The sequence below is a fragment of the Cololabis saira genome, chromosome 18, assembly GCF_033807715.1.
Source record: "Cololabis saira isolate AMF1-May2022 chromosome 18, fColSai1.1, whole genome shotgun sequence".
Taxonomy (NCBI): domain Eukaryota; kingdom Metazoa; phylum Chordata; class Actinopteri; order Beloniformes; family Belonidae; genus Cololabis; species Cololabis saira.
Window position 1 is genome coordinate 24,357,638 of NC_084604.1, and position 20,909 is coordinate 24,378,546.

Sequence of the window (20,909 nt, forward strand, 5' to 3'; positions counted from 1 at the left end):
GTGAATCTGAAGGCAGACTTGAGTCCACTTCTCAGCAACAGAGACTGAAGGTCTACAGCTTAATGCACTTCTACCCTTTGACCTTCCTCATTCTGCAATCTGCTCGTTTTTCTTCTGTTCCCTCCTCTTCTCCTGTCTCTCGAAGCCCAGGATGCTCTCAGGGTTCCCATGTTTATCATCTTGCCAATCCTGTTACGGTGTTTTTCCTCTCAGTCTGCAGCTTCAAAAACGCTTTGGGCTTTTCAGCTTTCATGTTTAGGTGGCACACGTCATCCGCACCTCAGAGACGTTGTCAGCTTCACGCCTGCATGGATCAGAACCTCAGTGTATCATGAGAAGCTCTCACCGCGGTTTGGGCTGCAGTATGTTTATCTAAAAGGACTGAATTAGCAGCTCATGATGGAGGGCAACATCTTTCCTTCCGGACATTAAACTGGAGTCAACCGACGTAAAACTGCTTCACCAGCTGGTGTACTTGAGTTTTTTTTCCTCACTAAAGCAACAATGGACACCAACTGGATCCCCACACAGATCTCAGTAATCACCCTGGCTGCTCCTAACAGAAATTACTATCAGTGACTCCACCAGGGAATTTAAGAGCTGTTTTGATTACTCAGTTACAGTCACTTTAGACAAAGGCATATGTGAGTAAATTCTTTATTTTCAACATATACTGACATTATTTCCTATTCCGCCAAGGCTCTGAGCATGTAACAAAAAAAAGGGGAAAAAAGCAGTCACACAGTATATTGGATGAATTAAATGTGTCTGAATACTGTACAAATGTAGCTGCAAAAGCAGAGGAGGAAGGCAAGCAGACACGGGGGTAAATGAGGACGTGGGCTGTTTCAAAGCTTTTGCATATCGCAAACAAAACAAAAAGGAATGATCTACACACCCTAATAACGATCTAAATAAAGACAAGTTTAAAGTGTAAATCACTACAATATACAGAGACTTGTTCAAGGCTCTGAACATGGGTGTACTGTTTTTAATGGTCCACTGATCTGATCTAAAGGGTTGTGTAGCCTCTTTTTTTCACTCCGTCTCTCAGACTTGTAGAGGATGGGGGTTGTCGCCACGTCCTGCTCTGCCTCGTCACTTCACTTTGAGCACATTGCTTCTCCTGTGGGGCCGCTGCCTCTGCACCTGCCGGGCCCTGGCCCCGAAGGCCAGAGACTGCAGGGACTCTGCGAGGAAGCGCTGCGTGGGAGACACGCACAGCATCACCAGCAGCTTGGAGTCGCCCCCTGGTGGACGAGATGGAGAGGAACACCAGAATCACAATCAGAATCATCTTTATTGGCCAAGTTTGAACATTGTCCAACAAGGAATTTGACTCCGGTTATTTCGCTCGCTGTACCCAGATTTAAAAAATAGCAAACAGTAAATAAACAAATGTGGCACTTATTAACATATATATACAATTAAAGAACTGAAAGGTGCAGCAGTATGAGGTAGAAAAATGATGGCTCTAAATAAAATAATATATACAATTTTTTTTTTAAAGTGAAAGGTGCAGCAGAATGAGGCAGACCTGATTATTGCCGGACATGCTGTAACACATGCTGCATTGTTACAGCATGTGATAGTTATTATAATTACTGCTATTATTGTTATTGCACGGTGATTGGTTTCTCTGAGACTATTCATTATGAGAGTTCATCAGAGCAGCAGCTTGGGGGAAGAAACTGTCCTTGTGTCTGGAGGTTTTGGCTACAGAGCTCTGTAGCGCCGTCCAGAGGGGAAGAGTTCAAACAGTGTGTCCTGGGTGTGAGGGGTCTGCAGAGATGCTACCTGCCCGCTTTCAACCACGTCATCCAGTCATTCAAAGATCATATTTACCTTTTTTTTGGTTATTTCTTCGTGATTGGGTCTGATAAATGTTGGCACCCTTCTATTACAGAAAGAAAAGCCCACAATGGTCATTGAAATGATCTAAAACATGGCTAAAGTAAGTCAAAATAAAAGTCTCTTTAAAAAAAAAAACTAACAAGAAATCAGACACTGCTTTTAAATGTGGTTCAATAGAATAATTTATAATAATAATCAATAATAATAATAATAATAATAAACAAATTAGGTATTCTTAGAAAAAGACTAAAAATAATTAAATCATAGTGACTTGTTGAACTAAAGATTATCCTGTAATCAGCATCAGGAGTGTCTTAAATCTTCAGTCAGTCGGTCTGACTATGAAGGGTTAAAAGTCATCACTGCTGTTTGGTGTCATGCTGGTCACCACACTGATCATGCACCAGAGAAAGCAAAGGAGAGAGCTGTTTGACAAGATAAGACAGAAAATTGTACACAAGCATGTTAAAGGGAAACGCTGGAAGACTGTCTCCAAGCAGGTTGATGTTCTTGTGACTACAGCTGGAAACTTCATTCAGAAGTCTAAGGTCCACGGACTGTAGCCAACCTCCCTGGTTGCCAGCAGGAAAACTGCGAAGAGAGGGATAATACTAATGGTAGCCGAAGAGCCCAGAACGACTTCCAAAGAGATTCAAGGTGAACGCCACAGCCAAGGTCCATCAGTGTCAGATTGTACCATCTGTTGCTGTTTGAGCCAAAGTAGACTCCATGTTCACACACACAAAAATGACTCATTCAAAAGCTGCTCTGAAACATGTCGGACGCTCGGTTAGTGTCTTATTTTACTTATGATGGACTCATCTGTAAACTGAGGCAGAGTTAATGTGAATTATCTCCCTTGATAATCCTTCCTTGATTATCTTCCTCTGACTTGATGCCTTACTACTTATATTTTACAAGGTAATGTTACATTATCTCTGAAGAAAAAAAAATCAGCTCTGGCAGTTTGTGAGATGACTCACCTCCGTCCACATACGGAGGCAGCTGGTCCAAGTTTCCGTCCCAGCCTGAGGCCTTTTGTCCTCCACCTCACTCTCTGCTCCATTTCCTGTCTACTCATTTTTTTAATAAGGACCACTAAAGCTGTTATTATGGCCACCAATGCTCTTTGTAAGATAAAAACATTTCTAAGTAAGCTCAATCTAGAAATAAAACAAAAAACAAAGAAAATTAAAGCTGCAAGCAGCGATGAACGGGCCCTCGCACTCATGGCCACCGCCCCCCATAAGCATATCAGAAATGACACCACCCACGATTTTCTATGTCAAACCATTCAAAAGTTATGGCAGAAAATAGGAACTATGAAATATCGACCAATCAGAATAAGGGCGGGGGGGGGGGGGCTAATTTGCACCAATTTGCAGACGCCCATTAATGCAAACCATGAAATATCAAATTTATAACCAGGCCTGGCTTGCGTGAAAAATTTGGTAAATTTTGGGGCACAAAGAAAGAAAGAAAGAAAGAAAGAAAGAAAGAAAGAAAGAAAGAAAGAAAGAAAGAAAGAAAGAAAGAAAGAAAGAAAGAAAGAAAGAAAGAAAGAAAGAAAGAAAGAAAGAAAGAAAGAAAGAAATGTTTTCTTATACTAAAATATGTTGTTAGAAACACTGTTATTGTTAATTATTCAAATCTTTTTTTTCTTTGAGAGTTACAGATATCTCCTGATCGCCTCAAAAAGTTGTGCAACAAATTGTACCTTGAGTTGAACCACAATACAAAAGCAATGTCTGATTTTCATTGGTCACTTTCCAGTGAGCTTTTATTGGCCACTTTTGTCCGTTTTATGTTGTTTCAGTGACCACTGTGGGTTTTCCTGTCTTTAATTAAAGGGCAGCAACAAACTCATCCACGTGTGTAATTGTGTTCATAAGCCTCTCACCAATGGCGTCCTGTAGCAGATGCGTGAGCTTGCTGTTCCTGTAGGGCACGTGTGGTCTCTGCTCAGCCAGAGCTCCCAGGACGTCAGACAGAGCCGAGAGGCTGCGGTTGATACACGACACCTCCCACAGACCCGCCCCGGAGACGCCGGTCATACCTGGTCCACAGGTGGAGATACCCAGGTGTCAGTGTCCAGCCTGTTTGTACTTTAAAGCTGGGTATTGATTAGATATTTAATGGGTGACTGTCTCATAAAAACAAGTTGTACACGAGCAAGTTTAAATCTGCACTAAGCTCCAATAAACCCCAAATACCAATTACATTTTTAATACCAAACACTTGGCATCACCTCACTTTCTCTGAAGTGTTACTCTTTAACAGCAAATATGTATAACCTGCGTGAATTTAATTTCTAGCTGCTTGTTTTGCAATGTGGCCTACTAAAAGCTGCTTATTTTCCATTTAAAGTCCCCCCCCCCCCCTTCTTACCAGTGGCGGCTGGTGCTAAATACTTTTGGGGGGGCGCAATTTACCTTGGCATACATAGGGGTGTAACGGTACACAGAAGTCACGGTTAGGTACAAGCTTGGTACAATGGGTACATGGGTACAATTGGTACAATTATTAGAAAATAATATTTTGGTCCTTTAATTTAAAAAAATGTAACTATCCAACAATGGCTTATTGGTCATAAGTTTTAGTGAAGCAGTTCAGTAATGCTGCAGTGGAAAAAGAAAACTGAACATAAAGTAGGTATTTACAGTAACATTTCAACAAGTCCACTGTTATTTTGTATTGTTTTTTTCTTCCTGGTTTGGGTTAAGTTTATTTTACATATTAGAGAGAAGAAACACATTAACATTTCCATTGTTCTGTCTGGAATTTATATTATTTGAAAAGATAACGTTCCTTTCTTTCAGATATGTGATATAATACAAAATCAACAAATATTATTTCAAAAGCAAGTGTTATTTAACTTATTTAAAACAAACATAAAAATCTGGTTTGTGTAGTTCAGTTTGACTTTCTAAAAAAGACGGGGAATGAATTGTCCAATCACATTAGATTAAAAAACAACAACATACGAGTATGTTTTGTTGCTGATAAATGTGAGTTTCAGGGACGCACACGACTGTGTCCCTTTTATCGAAACTAATTCAAACCAATTAAAAGAGATCCTCAGGTCACGTGTTTATCAAATGTTGGAGAGCTTACACTGGATTCTGTTTGACCGGCGCCCCTTACTTCCAGAAGTGAATAAAATAAAATAAAAAACCTTTTGTAACCAAATAAATATTTAAACGACATTTAATTACTATTACCCACAGACTGAAATAACACCTTCTTTTAATAAGTATATGCATCTTACAGCACGTTTTGTATTTCCTTTTTCTTTTTCTTTTATTCTTCTTCTCTTGATTTGATGGGGGCTACTACTGCTCTACTGACCAGCCGCCACTGCTTCTTACAATAGAGGATATGCATTGACGTCACTTCCTCACTGGACCACGCCCCCTTACTCGCACTGAGTGGCAAAAATGGCTGCAACTAGTCGGGGAAACTGTGTACAAGACGGGATAACAGCCGATTATCGGCTTAAATTAAAGGCAGTTGGACTTGACAGTGACCCGTACAGTTACCCGCAGAACCAGTGGTCCATGGACATTAATATTTGGCTACGAAGGGAGTTTCCTGATATTTATATGTACTTAATTGCTATGCCGGGTAAATACACGAAGCAAAGCTTGAAGGCATACAAAGGTCTTGACGCTTGGTCCTACTTCAAGGCAGGATTTGTTGGTGATGAGGACACTGAACTTTATGATTTGACCTTTTAACGTGAGCTACCCAAAAATCCGACATTACCTGATACAAAATGGGAACCGCAAATCCACGTTTCGGTGTCTGGATCCAATTGTTTCGGCGAATTGCAGCGATCCATTTGTCTCTTAATTAAGCTTATTTTCCGGCAGTCTGTAAGATGATAACTCCGATTTCTTGCTAAATCTATGCATTCCCTCTATAGAGGGAATGCACATGACGCGATTTCACAGCGGGTTACGCTCACTGAGTGGCAGAAGACCGAGTGGCAGAAAGTAGCAAGTAGCAGCGTAAACTTTCAGTTTGAGCAACTCAAAAACATCTAAAATGGGAAAGAGCTGTTGTGCGATCAACTGTACTCATAGATTTAGCAAGAAATCAGAGTTATCGTTTTACAGACTGCCGAAAAATAAGCTTAAGAGAGACAAATGGATCGCTGCAATTCGCAGAAACAACTGGATTCCAGGCACCGAAATGTGGATTTGCGGTTCCCATTTTGTATCAGGTAATGTTGGATTTTTGGTTAGCTAACGTTAAACGGTCAAATCATAAAGTTCCGTCTCCTCATCACCAACAAAACCTGCCTCGATGTAGGACCAAGCGTCAAGACATTTGTATGACTTCAAGCTTTGCTTCGGGTATTTCTCCGGCATAGAAATAAACTACATATAAATATCAGGAAACTCAATTCGTGGCCAAATATTAATGTCCATGGACCACTGGTTCTTCGGGTAACTGTACGGGTCACGGTCAAGTCCAACTGTCTTTAATTTAAGCCGATAATTGGCTGTTATCCCGTCTTCTCCACTACTTGCAGCCATTTTTGCTGATGTTTTGCCACTCAGTGCGAGTAAGGGGGCGTGGTCCAGTGGGGAAGTGACATCAATGCATACCCTCTATACTCGGGGACCAATTTGCTTATGATGCCTACCGACACACTCGCTCCCCGCCAGGTCCACGAGCTGCAGCTTGGTCCTGAACGTAGTCTCCGAGATGCTGGCCCTGGGGGAGGGGCAAGGGGACAGCGAGGGGGAGGGGCCTAGGGAGGAGGCGGGGCTTGGGAGCAGCTCCTCGGGGGAGCAGCGAGCTGATGGGTTGGCACGGCGACAGCGTGGACTCCACCACTCTTTATGAGAGGAGCTTTGCATGTCTCTTTTGGCTCTCTGCAGTCTGCGGGCTGAATAGAAGAGGAAATGATAATGATGTTCAGTATCAGCGATTTTCTTCACGATCTGATATTGAGTCAAATTCATGCTGGTATCGGCGATACCGAATCAATACTGATACATTGTGCAAATACACCTGATGTATCTAAAAAACAATTGGTGTATTTTAGATAGCTTAAGGATATCAGAGTCACTTATTTGGCTATTTATTTTAAAGTCAGACGTATACTAAGGTAGCGGACTCATTCACAATATAGCCGAGCTATTACAACAATAGAAAAGCATGTTTGAAAAAGCTGTTTCCATCACTAAAAAAGATCTTAAGTAAAATAATAAAAATATTTAAATAAATAAGATAATAAACAAAAATTAAAGCTGCAAGCAGCAATGAACGGGCCCTCGCACTCACGGCCACCGCCCCCCATAAGCATATCAGAAATGACACCACCCACGACTTCCTATGTCAAACCATTCAAAAGTTATAGCAGAAAAAAGGGACAACCAATCAGAAGAAGGGGCGGGGCTAATTCAGGCCAATGAAGGTCAAGGACTCCATACAGAATCTGATGACCCCACCCACCATTCCAAAGTTATAGCAGAAAATCGGGACAACCAATCAGAAGAAGGGGCGGGGCTAATTAAGGCCAACGAAGCTTAAGAACTCATTACAGAGTCCCATGACACCACCCACGACTTCCTATGTCAAACCATTCAAAAGTTATAGCAGAAAAAAGGGACAACCAATCAGAAGAAGGGGCGGGGCTAATTCTGGCCAATGAAGGTCAAGGACTCCATAAAGAATCTGATGACACCACCCACGACTCTCTATGTCAAACCATTCCAATGTTATAGCAGAAAATCAGGACAACCAATCAGAAGAAGGGGCGGGGCTAATTAAGGCCAACAAAGCTTAAGGACTCATTACAGAGTCCCATGACACCACCCACAACTTCCTATGTCAAACCATTCAAAAGTTATGGCAGATAAAAGTATTCTAGGGGGCGCTGTTGAGCCGTTAGGCCACGCCCATTAATGCAAACCATGAAATATCAAATTTATCGCCAAGTCTGGCTTGCATGCAAAATTTGGTGACTTTTGGAGAACTATCAAATATGGACCAATCACATGAAGGGGGGGCGCGCCTTTTGGCATCTAGCGTCGCCACGGTAACACTTTTGAAAGAGAAAAGTAATGCGTGGTGTCGCAGGATGTAGATGCACATTTTGATGTATAACACACCTGGGTGCACGTTACGGTTCGGGCTGAATTAACTGCCGAAGGAATGGCATAAATTTCGCCAAAATGACACAATTTATTCAAAATGGCCGACATCCTGTTCGGTTTTGGCCATGGCTCCAAGACTTTTCTTTAAGTTGTGCCATGATACAGGTGTGTAGCGATTTTCGTGCATGTACGTCAAACCGTATTGTGGGGCTTGAGGCACAAAGTTTTCCGGGGGGCGCTGTTGAGCCATTTTGCCACGCCCATTAATGCAAACCATTAAATATCAAATTTATCGCCAGGCCTGGCTTGCATGCCAAATTTGGTGCCTTTTGGGGAACTATCAAATATGGACCAATCAGATGAAGGGGGGGTGCGCTTGTTGGCGTCTAGCGTCGCCACGGTAACACTTTTGAAAGAGAAAAGTAATGCGTGTAGTCGCAGGATGGAGACGCTCATTTTGATGTATAACACATCTGGGTTCACGATACGGTTCGGGCTGAATTAACTCTCGAAGGAATGGCATATATTGCTCCAAAATTACGCAATTAATTCAGAATGTTCAAAATGGCCAACTTCCTGTTAGGTTTCAACCATGGCACCAAGAGACTTTTCTTTTAGTTGCGACATGATACAGGTGTGTACCGATTTTCGTTCATGTACGTCAAACCGTATTATGGGGCTTGAGGCACAAAGTTTTTTCTGTCGAACCAATCAGATGAAGGGTGGCAGCGCTTTTTGGCGTCTAGCGCCGCCACGGTAACGCTTTTGAAAGAGAAAAGTAATGCGTGTTGTTGCAGGATGGAGACGCACATTTTGATGTATAACACACTTGGGAGCACGTTACGGTTCGGGCTGAATTAACTTTCGAAGGAATGGCATAAATTTCGCCAAAATGACACGACTAATTCAAAATGGCCGACTTCCTGTTCGGTTTAGGGCATGACGCCAAGAGACTTTTCTTTCAGTTGTGCCATGATACAGGTGTGTACCGATTTTCGTGCATGTACGTCAAACCGTATCGTGGGGCTTGAGGCACAAAGTTTTCAAGGGGGCGCTGTTGAGCCATTTTGCCACGCCTATTAATGTAAACCATTAAATATCAAATTTTTCGCCAGGCCTGACTTGCATTCAAAATTTGGTGACTTTTTGGGCACGTTTAGGGGGGCAAAAAGGCCCTCCTTTCGTCAGAAGAAAAAAGAAAGAAAGAAAGAAAGAAAGAAAAAAAATTCCTTCAGATACAATAGGGCCTTCGCACTGAAGGTGCTCGGGCCCTAATAAGAACTAGTATAAAAATGAAAAAATTTAGTTCCTACCAGCAGCGTGTAATTTATGACTGAAGTATCAAAAGTATCGATATTCTCATTTGAGAATCAATTTTAGAGCATACAGATCTGGTATCTGAAGTATCGGCACATCACTAGTAAATGACTGCAAGGACCTTATTGCAGATGGCTGACGTGAACGAGTCAGTGTGTGTATCTCACCCAGGGCCATAGCGTTGGGGCTCTTGGAGGAAACAGTGAGGTTGACGACGAGGTGAGAGCGAGAGGAGTCCATGTGGACGAGAGTGGGGCAGTGCGCTCTGAGCTTGAGAACCCTGCGGATAATCTGCATCACCTCAGAGGCATCGTGCACAGGCCTGTAAAACAAACACAGAGGGAAACCCCAAGCTGCCATGCCATGTTTTTGTCTTTTTCTAATAATAAACCAAGTAGCTTAATTCCACTCAACCCCACAGGTGTTCAGCTAAGAGCACTGGTCGTACTTGTAAATCCTCAAACACTGACCTCTGGACAGATCAAGTACAGACAAGGCAACACTCATTTTTAATTAGGAATCCTTCACATTTCTTCTTCTTTAACTCTGTTTTTGTCACTTTTGGAAAACTGTGCCAACATGTTGCTTTTAAAATAGTTTGATGATGGAAGTAGCAAAGAAATCTTAACTTTATTATCAATTTCCCATCAAAAGAAATATTGTAAAAATTAGGTGAATATTCCATATAGTGTGGATCCATCAGTAAAAACTCTTTTCACATTATGCCATTACATATGGAGCTCTGTTTCATTCACAATTATATAAAGAAATACTCAAATTAACCCATGAAATAAACAAATATGATAATGCAATAAATACAAAATATAGGTAAATAAATTAATAAAATCTATATTTTTCAAATGACAACTCATCCTAATAAATTAAATCATACATAAAAAGAGCCCTGAAATAAATGTGACAAAATAAAGGCCTCACTAATAAAGTATACCATTATGAGATAAAAGTATCACGAACTAAATAAATATACCATTATGAAAAATTTTCATCACATAAATAGGTTTTCATTTGAAAATATAGATTTGTATTAATTAATTTTGTTGTTATTTATTAATTTGATAGAATATTTATTAATTTAAGTTTTTATTTAATTCTGAATAAAATGGTGCTCCATGTTAACCAATCTTACATTGAAACTGTATTTTATTTGATATATTACAATAAGAAAAATGCAACATGTCTGATTAAGGTTTAAAACCAGTTCTACAGAGTTTACATGTTCCTCTCGTGGTACAATTATGCCCACCAAGGAAAAGTGCTAGTCTGAGTCTGAACACACAGAATTAGGGGAAGTGTAACATTTAACTGTAATATTCAGAAAGATCTGCATGTTTAATATAAAATCAGAGATGAAATACAAGTCCCAAAGTGTTTTATGGAGGTATTTCAGGTGTAATAACGACATTTACAGCATGCCGTGGACCTAACACCACAAACCAAAGTACCTCCCTGTCCTTTGTGGGTTATCTCCTCCCTCTTTTCAAACTCAATATAAACAAGCATATAAAGTTGTTTGTGTGTATATATATATATATATATATACGCCTCTTCTCAACAGCATGCTCTGTTAAAACAGCTGATCAAATGCGTGTTTGAAAACTTTCAGCAGAACTCATCACTAAAGATAAGCCATTCCCTCTCATATGTACTTTAGACAAATCACCCATCTACTTCTATACAGAATGTGAGCAAAAAAGGTGAAATATGTTGAAGCGGCCCACACAGCTCTGTCTGCACTCACTCATACGTGAGGGAGGTGACCTGGCTGGCACCGGAGGCGGTAGTGATGACGTCTCTGCGTTGGCCGCCGGCGTTCCCCTTTTCATCTCTTGCAAGCAGGTCGTACACCTCGTTGTTGTACACCTCCATCACCGACACTTCCACAGTGTGACTGTCAGCTGGCTTCTCAGAGATCAGCCTGGGAACATCAGTCGAACCTGAATCTACACTGGTGTCCAACGCAGAGCTTATCCATTCCAAATTTCTGAATATTTCAGAGGTTTTTGGCTCTCACCGGAAGAGCTCAGCAGCAGCCTTGGGGACGATGCCCTGCTGAGCTTCCTGCTGCATCCCTGAGGGCTCCTCCAGCGGCTGGCATCCCAACATGGTGTGAGTTTTCCCACTGCCCGTTTGACCGTATGCCATGATACACACATTATAGCTGCAATACAGGGAGGGACATGGCTTTTAATTAATACATGAGCCCCTGCAGTCCTGTTAAGATGCTGTTTATATGTGGGACACTTGAATGAATGTGTTTGAATGACTCAGGACTGTTGTTTGACACTCTCACCCATCTAGCAGGGATGTGACGAGTGATTTTACTTCTTCAAACACAATATCTTGTGAGTCCTCTGGTCCATGCACCCTGGAAGAAAAACACATAGGCTAAAATGAAGGGGGGTGGGGGGGATAAATCACATCACAATCTGCATTTTGGTCTTTTCTTTCACCTCTCATACTCAAACATCTTCTGTTGCACTGGCATCCCTGCTTTCAAGCAATCCACCATCACTGTGTCCTGTGTGATAAGATTACAGTTGAGTTTATAAACACACTGGCAGGTGAGCTGCAGAGGATGAACACCAGTTCTGAGCGACAGGAAAACTTACATCACTGACTGCATGCACTACTTCTTCTGATGAAACAAGCCTGATTCAGACAAAAACAATGATTATCTACTTTTATAAGCACAATTTCCGCTCATGTATTAATTTCATGGTGTTTTTTTATATTGTGTTGAGACATGAGGACCCACCCTGATCCACAGGTGGGGAGCTGGACATGGTCCAAGGGTAGAACTGGACGCACCCTGCAGTGAACCCTGATGTTCCCTCTCAGCTCCTGCAGAAAAAACAAACCATCCAGCAGCCGTCATCAGACTTGATGGGATTCACTATTTATCTCTTCGTGACCGGCATAGAGAACACTTTTTCACACATTTGTGCAAATTAAAACTTCTTACCACCAGCGTGTTGTGAAGTTCTTTTCTTTTCTGCCTCTCTGATCTGCACCTCTCTCTTTCTTCCACCAGAGAGCACTCCAAAGCTGCAATTTGAGCCTGCAACTCTGAACAAAGACAAACGTTTTTGGACCATATGAGATCCCACACAGATATCTGTGACATTCGTTTATCATTTTCTTCATACATTTCTAAGTAAAAGGAATGGGAAAATCTGTTGATGTCACAACTAGCCGGTAAATAAGAAGTATCTGTTTGTTGCTGTTGTTTGCAAGCAACAGCTTATGTAGCGATTAAATGTCCAATAACACAGTTAAATATCAGTAAGTGACAAAAAACCCCAAAAAGGTATGTGAGCAGTCAACCTTCACTTCTCTGACAGGGCTGAGAGGAAGTGACAGGGAGGAACCATGTGAGAGGATTACCTTGACTGACATACTTGTATAGCCTGTAAATCACTTCCAAATCAAAAATGCAAATACAGCAAAATAAATCTTTATCTCTCCTTACTGAGCAGCTAGCAAGCTGACTTATTTTTACGTTAAGATGATGTCACTGTTAAACATTCTAACACAATATGAACAAAGACATATAACTTATTTTCACCAATATTTATTTTAATTAAAAAGGAAAAAGAAAGAATAATTTTAGCAAGTTTAAGCTCCCCTGCTTTCATGCGATTTAAAACATTATGTTCCAATAGCTGCTGCTAATCATCAGGTCTTGATGAACTGGTCATCAGCAGGTGTTTAGACTCCTATGAATGCAGAAAATTTGGCAGTTTTCTATTCTGAAGCATTCAAGTATGCGTTAACACAATGCCAGAAGGGAAAGACATAAGCAAAGGTCTTAGAGAACCACGTATTTGCAGTACATTAATCTGAAAAAGTGTTATAGAGTCATATAGAAACAATTTGAAATTGAACATTTTACAATGAGAAACATTATTCACCAGTGGAACCCATTCAAGTCAATATGCCCAGGAGTGAATGTTCCAACATAATTCCAACAGAAAACAAAGAAAAGCAAGGGACTTATATCCTACAGGCCTCTCTGAGGTTAAATTTTTAAAGTCTGCGAGAGCACAATCAGAAGTAGACTGAACTGTTTCCCCAAATCCCCCCAAATCTTGTAATAGAGGAAGAAGAGACTCCTTTATAACAAGAGAGCTGCCCAGACCAGTGACCATTTCAAATCTTTTATTTAAAACCAATCTCTTCACGCTGGCTTTTGCATCTGTTTGAGCATCTTGGCTTCTGTTTAAATCAATTTTATCTTTTTAATTTGTCTCATTATTTGTTGGTATTGTTATTTTTATTTTATTAGTTATCTTAGCCTACATGTATTCATAATTTAAGGATTTGTGGATTTATTTTTATGTCTAATTCTATTAAACTGTGTAGCATTTTAGTGTTAAGTTTCAGCAGAAACATATACTCCCTCTCAAATACGGTAGTGGATTGGTGATGATTTAGGTTCTTTTCTTTCTGGCAGCAACAGAACCTGGGCACCTTGCACCGTGAACGTCTCTGTTAACTAGAAGATTTTTGACGCAAATGTGAGCCATCTGTCTGACAAGTAAAGACTGACAGAAACTGCGTCATGAGACGGGACATGATCAGAAGCAAATCTACATAAGAATGGCTGCTGATAACAGACTGAAATGATGAATCGAAGACAGATCTACAAATGCACCAAAAACTCAATGACGTGAAGGAGTGTTTTAAATAAGAATTTGGACCATTCTCTATAAATAAAAATGCTGCAAAATTCCTTGATTTTGATAGACTAATGAAATCCTACAGGAAACAACTGTTTCAAGTTATTGCAGATAAAGGTGGATGTACATGCTACTGAATGACAGCAAAACTGTTCATTGCATAGATGATTTTTCTTTTCTTTTTTGGCTTAACTTTTGTACGATTTACATCATTTGGCGTGATTTTATGACATCTGTACAAATGTATATGTGTGAGAATCTTAGAGTTTGTGTGCCTTTTAGTCCCACTGAATGAAAATGTAAAACCACTGTCTTGTTACATTATCCAACTAAAAACTGAACAAGGAAGCAACCAGAGGTGAGCCAGAGCTCATTAAGCTATGCACTTAATTATTACCAGGCTGGGACTACTTTCTTCTGCATGTTTTAGAGCTTAATGTAAAAGAGAAGTCTGCTCTGATTTGTCAACTTCCCTCGCCAAGCAGTCTCTGCCAACCACTCCACATCAGTTACACTTATGTACAAAATTTAAGAAATCACAACATGTTCTCGAGATTCTTACAAGCTTCAAAACAACATTAAGAAACGTCATGCTTTTTTTATTAAGGCTTCTTTGTCTGTTACTTTGAGTGAACATTAGAACCTCCTGCTGGCTCTTTTGTGGTGACAATGTGATAAGTAAAGAAGAGTTCAGGATCCACACAACAATCCTAAACTCCAGACGTAGACTTGTAACCTCCAGAGGAGATACCGGTACTTACTCTGAAGTTCATCGGCAGGGTAACCACTCAGACAGGAGCTAGCCTTCTCCACTTTCTCCAGCAGCTGCTTGCTTTTATCCTCCAACTCAGATACAAAGTTCACGTACACTGCAACCACCTCACTCAGGTCCTGCTTCATGGCCTGCCATGAACATGCACGGGACAAATCAAGTGTGTGAGCTCTGTACAGGTACAGGTAGCTTTCATGTATTCATACACACAGAACACATACAGTATGTACCTGGACCTGAGAGTGGAGCTTGATCAGGGATGACTGAATTATTTTTGTCTTGAGAGGATGATTGTTCACTGCCTTGGTGTCCTCCTCACGGTCCCGACGTAGCTTCCCCAAACACTGAAAGAAAAAGAAAATAAGAAGAAGAAATGAGTTTTACATGGCAGGCTCACTGTGGGCCATCAAACTGAGACTAGAATTAAAATCAGTGGTTAAATAGCTAATTGTTAGGGTTAAAAAGCAGAAATATAACAACATCTGTTTAATAAGCAATGTTTAAACTTGTACATAACCTAATACATAATGACTCTTCTTACCTCAGCAAGTCTTAAGTGAAGAATAGCATTTTCTGTCTCCAGCTCAAGTATTCGCTCTTCTTTACTCTAAAACACAAGGATATATGTCCGATAAAGACATTGCAGGTACTTGAAATGTAATCTTTAAGTAGGTTTTCAGACAGGCTCAGATAGTCACTTACCCTTAATTTATGCTCCAGCAGATGCACCTGATGTGCAAATATTTGGTCCCGATTAATAAAAAGAGGCATATCTTCCCACCACAAGAGAACAAGCCGACAGACTGGAGATTATCTGGCTTCGTCCTTTCTCCTCCCTTCTGATCACGTCCTGCCTTCTCAGGTCATATAATCAGATTAGTGCCCATCAACGACAACTCTCTCAGTTCTGCTCACCTGTCAGGACATGAACTCGGGGCTGTGGACACCCACGGGAAAAGGACTTCTCTAATTCTAAAATACACAATTATATATTTTTACAGTTATAAGCGCACGACAGGGTCTCAGAAATAGACCCAAGATAATTCAGGAGTCACTGATAGTGTGTAGTGTTCATTTTGCGCGTGTGTCCCATACTCTGCCGATAGGGGGCAGCAAAGTGCCCGGGGAGCGAAACATGCAAAAACGGAGGTAAACATCAGCACGAAGAAGACTACTTCCGTACAGTCAGAGCTTCTGCTCTGTAACGTGGTTGTTTCACACAAGTTAGAGATTTTTTACTTCACCATGGAAAAAGTGAAAGACAAGACACGGGAGAAATTCAGTGTCGCCTCCGAGGTGCAACAGATTGAGATTTTATTATTGTTTTTAAATCATATGTGCCAGCTAGTGGCTGTTCAGTTCTCGTCTCAGTCATTTAGTGCCTGCTGTTGTATTTTTTGCTTTGCCTTTACTGTTTTATTCTGTGTTTACTGGCTCGTCATATATATTGCATTTATTGCAGATTGACCGGTTGGAGGGCCGACGGAGCCGTTGCCAGGGCAACCTGGAGAGGGCGGAGTTTAAGAGCCGGAAAGAGCAGCTGTCTGAGAAGGCGAGGTGAGAATCACTGTAATACATCCATGGGTGAGAATCACTGTTAATATAATACATCCATGCACTGTACAGGCAGTCCCTCTTTAGTAATGTATCCTTCTTCATGCGTGTTTGTATTTGTCATCACTTCATTTGCATCTATGGGGGTTCATTTTAAGGTTGTAGTACCTTTATTATACATGGTGTCCCTTATTATACATGGTGTGCCTGTGAGGTACATAGTAGTAGCAAGAATGGTCATTTTATATCTTTGTATTCTGTTTCTTTTCCAGTTTTTGTCATTGTGGCAACTTTTTGTTGATCAAATATGTATATTTGTGGGATGCTTTGCCGTGTCTGTAATATCTGTGTAGTTTTTTCATGTCGGCAATTCTCTCTGCTTTTCTTTGTGCATATTCTGCTTGTATTTCTCCTGAGTTTTCTAACTTTTTACCAGTTTTTTTTTTTATCCCGATTTTTTTCCCCATTATATCACCCAGTGCTCCTACCTAAGTGACAGTCCTGGGCATTGCCATCCTCTACCGACCCAGGGAGGGCCCTGCACTGAGCTCAAGTCTCCTCCTTAAAGCAGCACAACGTAACTTTCAGCTTTTGTTGAGTTTGGTGGCCCCTTTGGACAAAAGCGGTAGTGCTTTACCAGTAGTGTGGAAGGGTTCCTACCATGCTCCTCAAAGTTACATAGTGCCAGTGAAGGTGATACAGACCCCTCAGACCATGACAGAGGTGTCATTAAAGTTGGAAGTTGATGTACCATCACAATGACTCTGGAAATATGATATTAAGGTGGAAAAGTTACGTAGTGTCGCTTTAACCTGAGGAGTGAGCAGGCTGCTTCTTTTCACCAGACAGGGTGGGGTTTCTCTGGCCGGAGGTAGCGCGTGGAAGGATCACGTTATTCCGGCCAGATCCTCCCCAACCAATCTGGGGCCCCGGCTGGCCAGAGGGGGCATGTATAGCCCAGGACTGTGTGCATGTGTGCATGTGTGTGCGTGTTTCTGTGAGGGTAGCTCACATTAGTTACCCAAGGAACACAGGGAGAACATACAAACTCCACACAGAAAGGCCCTTTCACCAACCCCACCCAGGGTGTGGGTGCTGAAGACATGGGGGAACTAACACGCACTTCAGCACCCACAGCGTCCCCCGGCGGGAATCGAACCCAGGACCTTCTTGCTGTGAGACGGCTGCACTACCAGCTGTGCCACCGTGCCCACTTTTTACCAGTTATTATAACCAGTCTGTCCAAACAGAAGTTTGAGTTAAGAATACCCTCTTTGCTTCTGCCCATTCTGGCCACTCACTGGTCCTGCCACGAGCAGGAGAGGCTGTCAACTGTCATGAGTACCATGAATTACTTTGCTGCTCATCCAGAGTAAAACCCCTGATAACAAGGCTGATTGTGTATCTTTTCTTCTGCTCCACAGACAAGAACTGGAAGATGAAATGGCAATTATAAATGACCAAATGAAAAAATTAGGTGAGCACACACACTTGAATATCATTTTCATGGTTAAAGGTTGATCTTGTACTGAACTATGTTTATTGATACTTGGATATTGATCTTTAACTTAAACTTGTAACCAGTTTGAACCCACAAAAGATCTTAAAATATTATATCTAAGAATTTTAATTAGGGTTCTTAAAGTTAAAAGATATAGAGCTGAAATATCAATAGTAAAAATAAATAAATAATAATGATTACCAGCAAGTCTTATACTTGCTTATCTGTTAGTTCTTTTGAAAGCTAACATTTGCAGTTTTTATTATTTTTGTATGGTATTTCTCCAAATGTTTTATTATTATTGTATGGTACTTCCCCAAATGTTTTGTAACCAGTGGTGGCAGAAATCCTAAATAAAATCTAAGTGAATAAGTTATTTGAACTGAATTGTTGAATAATTCCTTTCTAACTGAGCTGCAATTCAAAATGTTACTATTTTCTTACATTTTTTAAACAACTGTGCTAATGTAGAAATAAATCAGAAGTTTAATCAGTAATGAAAATGAGTCATCTTTATAAAAAGAACAAAATAAGAACATATTGTGTCAAACAGGCAACTAACTGAACCACAAAAAAATCTCCCCTGAAATGTTCTCAATTGGTATCCAAGTTATAGGTATGATTATAGGTTTCCATGCTGTTTCGTCTTTCTAGACAAGGAGCTGAAGTTGTTGAGAGGAGAAAACCGGAAGAACATGGTTCTGTCAGTCGCTCTGCTAGCTGTCAGCGCTCTCTTCTACTATATTTTTTTCTACGACGAGGACGAGGCATGACATCAGTCAGGATCTTGAAGGAACCTTCCAGTCATGTCAACCTCATGAGATTGTTGTTATGAGATGGTTGTATGAGGTCTCAGTACCGAACACATGAAAAGGAGAGTCCTGTTCATGCTATGTACTTCCATTCTCCTCCAGATGGCATCAATGCCTTTTCCATAGTGCCAACTGGATTTAACAGGTGCAACCTAAACCCTACACAATTTTATAAACTAATCTCCATACAGGCAGTGATTTTCACAAATGCTTTTGAGAACTGACAACTTTTCACAAGTCTGCTGGTCAGATTTGCTTGTCAAATCAGATATGTCAGTGTTTCCCAACCCTGGATGTTTTAGATGTCTCCTTTCATCAACACTCCTCATTCAGATTAATAGTCATGATCAAGGGCTGCACAAGGCTGTTAATGACACAGTCCTTTTTTCAGGGTGTGGTGAAGCAGGAAAATATGTAATACATGCAGGACAGTGCCCTGAGGAACAGGGTTGGGAAACACTTTTTTTTCTATCTTTTGTCAGCTTGTATATTCCCTCAGTTCTATGTTATTGTTTACGTCATTGCAGTTCAGCATGTCCCCCAATGAACCAGCTGAATGTTAAGTTTGCCTTACGGTCTTCAGTACAATTGCAATAAATGTTTTATTTTGTCTTCACAGTGAGTGTGGGTTGTTTTCTTTTCTTTTGTATCAATACTTATTCTCAAAAATGTCTCATCTAATAAAAATAGAGGGAGTTGGGTTCTTCATTTTTTTGAACCGTTTGTCATGATTAGTCATTTGTTTGTATCTTTTTTTTAAGTAGGTTTTTGTACAAGTAATATTTGCAGTTCATCACTGAAAAATGGCACACATAGCTTTAAAAGAGGCAAAACGTGCCATCATAGTAGATCAAACAATAGAAGCTAAGATTTTACATGTGATGTGCTCCCCCTATTGGTACTCTTTCTAATTTCATAGGTATATAAGGTATGAGGTGATCAGGATTTTTTATGTTTTTGGAGACTGTCCAGTGAAACAGACAAAGTGTGATCTATTGGTATTATAGTATGCCGATTAATCAGAAATTCTTATGGTTTTCTCTCTCTTCTGAGAATTTATGAAATATAACAATAGTTTTGTTTGCCTCATTTATATCTTTGTAATGAAATGCTTTAAAGCCACTCTTTAGTAATGCCCTTCTTACCAGAGTCATTAGCCCCTTTCACACAGAGATTCCGCAATATTGGTGTAAAGAAGTCCTGCCAATACGCCGCCTTTGTTGGTTCACACAGAAACATACAACGCCGGCATAACGCCGCTCCCGTCTGTAAATTCACACAGCATGCCGGCGTTCCGCAATCAGAGGCGTGACGACAGCGTCAGCGTCTAGTGGCATGCCGGCATGCCGGCTGTGTCATTCACACAGACCCCGTTTCGGCTCTGTGACTACCTCCGCTGCCGGCTTATTGGTGGGGCCACTTGGCCCCCCCATTCCGCCTCCGTGACTTTCACACAGAACAGCGAGGCGGCTTAAAGGCGCAACGTTCCCGCCTCGAACTGGCTGTGTGAAAGGGGCTATAGATTAGTTTACACCAGGGTTTGGTATATTAATGTTCTTGTGAAATGCTGTCCCCATGTGGCCAAAAGTAATATTGCATATTGTATATTGAGATATGTTGTAAAACAAACAAAACATCTTTACTCGAGAGCATATATTTGGGTTCATGAAGATTTTTTTTTTTTAGATCTGCCTTGGTTTGAAAATCTGCCATTTGTTGAATCGATTATATTTTGACCCAGATGTGAGTAGAATTATCCAGACTCGTCATCTTCAGCTCATCCTAATGTAAGGTCAGGCTGAATCTTGGGTAAAACAAAGCTTTGATACCAATCTCAAAAGAGGCACACCCTTTAAAATAGAGGGGATGGAGAGAAGTGTCTGTCACTTTTTAGCAACAACAGTTGACAAAATGATTCATACCGCTATACAGGACAGAATGATACATATCAATTCAATATAACGTGATATGTTGTCCGTTATACGATAAGTTTCTGTTTAAGCATGATCACACCAGTCACCTACATAAGACTCACTGATTTATCCATTTTTGCACAATTTTACCTTCAATAACAATGTAGGTTCCATAATTGTTGCCACAGGCTCTTCACATTTTATTTGCATCTTTGAGGAGGAGTAAAAGTTGTAAGGTGCATTCGAGGCAGCTTAGAAATCTGGACACACGTCATAATGATGAAAACCAAATATTCAAAATTATAGTGGTTCAAAAGAGAAAGTATGAACCTTTCAGAGCAGTCAGGGGAGAATGATTATGAGGATCTAACATATG

The 20,909-nt window shown here is 40.7% G+C and overlaps 2 protein-coding genes across 3 annotated transcripts; one reads left to right on the forward strand and one right to left on the reverse strand.

The window, feature by feature from the left end:
* Positions 1 to 686: 686 nt before the first annotated feature.
* kif25 (kinesin family member 25) lies at positions 687 to 15,633 on the reverse strand. 2 transcript variants are annotated; one of them, XM_061746938.1, is made up of 15 exons: positions 15,456 to 15,633; positions 15,295 to 15,360; positions 14,984 to 15,097; positions 14,743 to 14,884; positions 12,265 to 12,368; positions 12,058 to 12,143; positions 11,912 to 11,951; positions 11,753 to 11,820; positions 11,593 to 11,667; positions 11,314 to 11,460; positions 11,041 to 11,217; positions 9,449 to 9,603; positions 6,506 to 6,751; positions 3,755 to 3,910; positions 687 to 1,250 (listed from the first exon to the last, which is right to left on the reverse strand). In XM_061746938.1, exons 1-15 carry the CDS (start codon positions 15,522 to 15,524, stop codon positions 1,099 to 1,101), a joined length of 1,797 nt encoding a protein of 598 aa, XP_061602922.1. In that variant the 5' UTR covers positions 15,525 to 15,633; the 3' UTR covers positions 687 to 1,098. The 2 variants fall into 2 exon arrangements, with proteins under 2 accessions (XP_061602922.1, XP_061602923.1); XM_061746939.1 differs by lacking the exon at positions 687 to 1,250 and adding an exon at positions 2,292 to 2,445.
* A 291-nt stretch (positions 15,634 to 15,924) lies between these two features.
* On the forward strand, positions 15,925 to 19,242 carry ccdc167 (coiled-coil domain containing 167). The gene is made up of 4 exons (XM_061746926.1): positions 15,925 to 16,049; positions 16,216 to 16,310; positions 17,732 to 17,784; positions 18,463 to 19,242. The coding sequence occupies exons 1-4, from the start codon at positions 15,999 to 16,001 to the stop codon at positions 18,579 to 18,581; spliced, it is 318 nt and encodes a 105-aa protein (XP_061602910.1). The 5' UTR covers positions 15,925 to 15,998; the 3' UTR covers positions 18,582 to 19,242.
* The last annotated feature ends 1,667 nt before the right edge of the window (positions 19,243 to 20,909 follow it).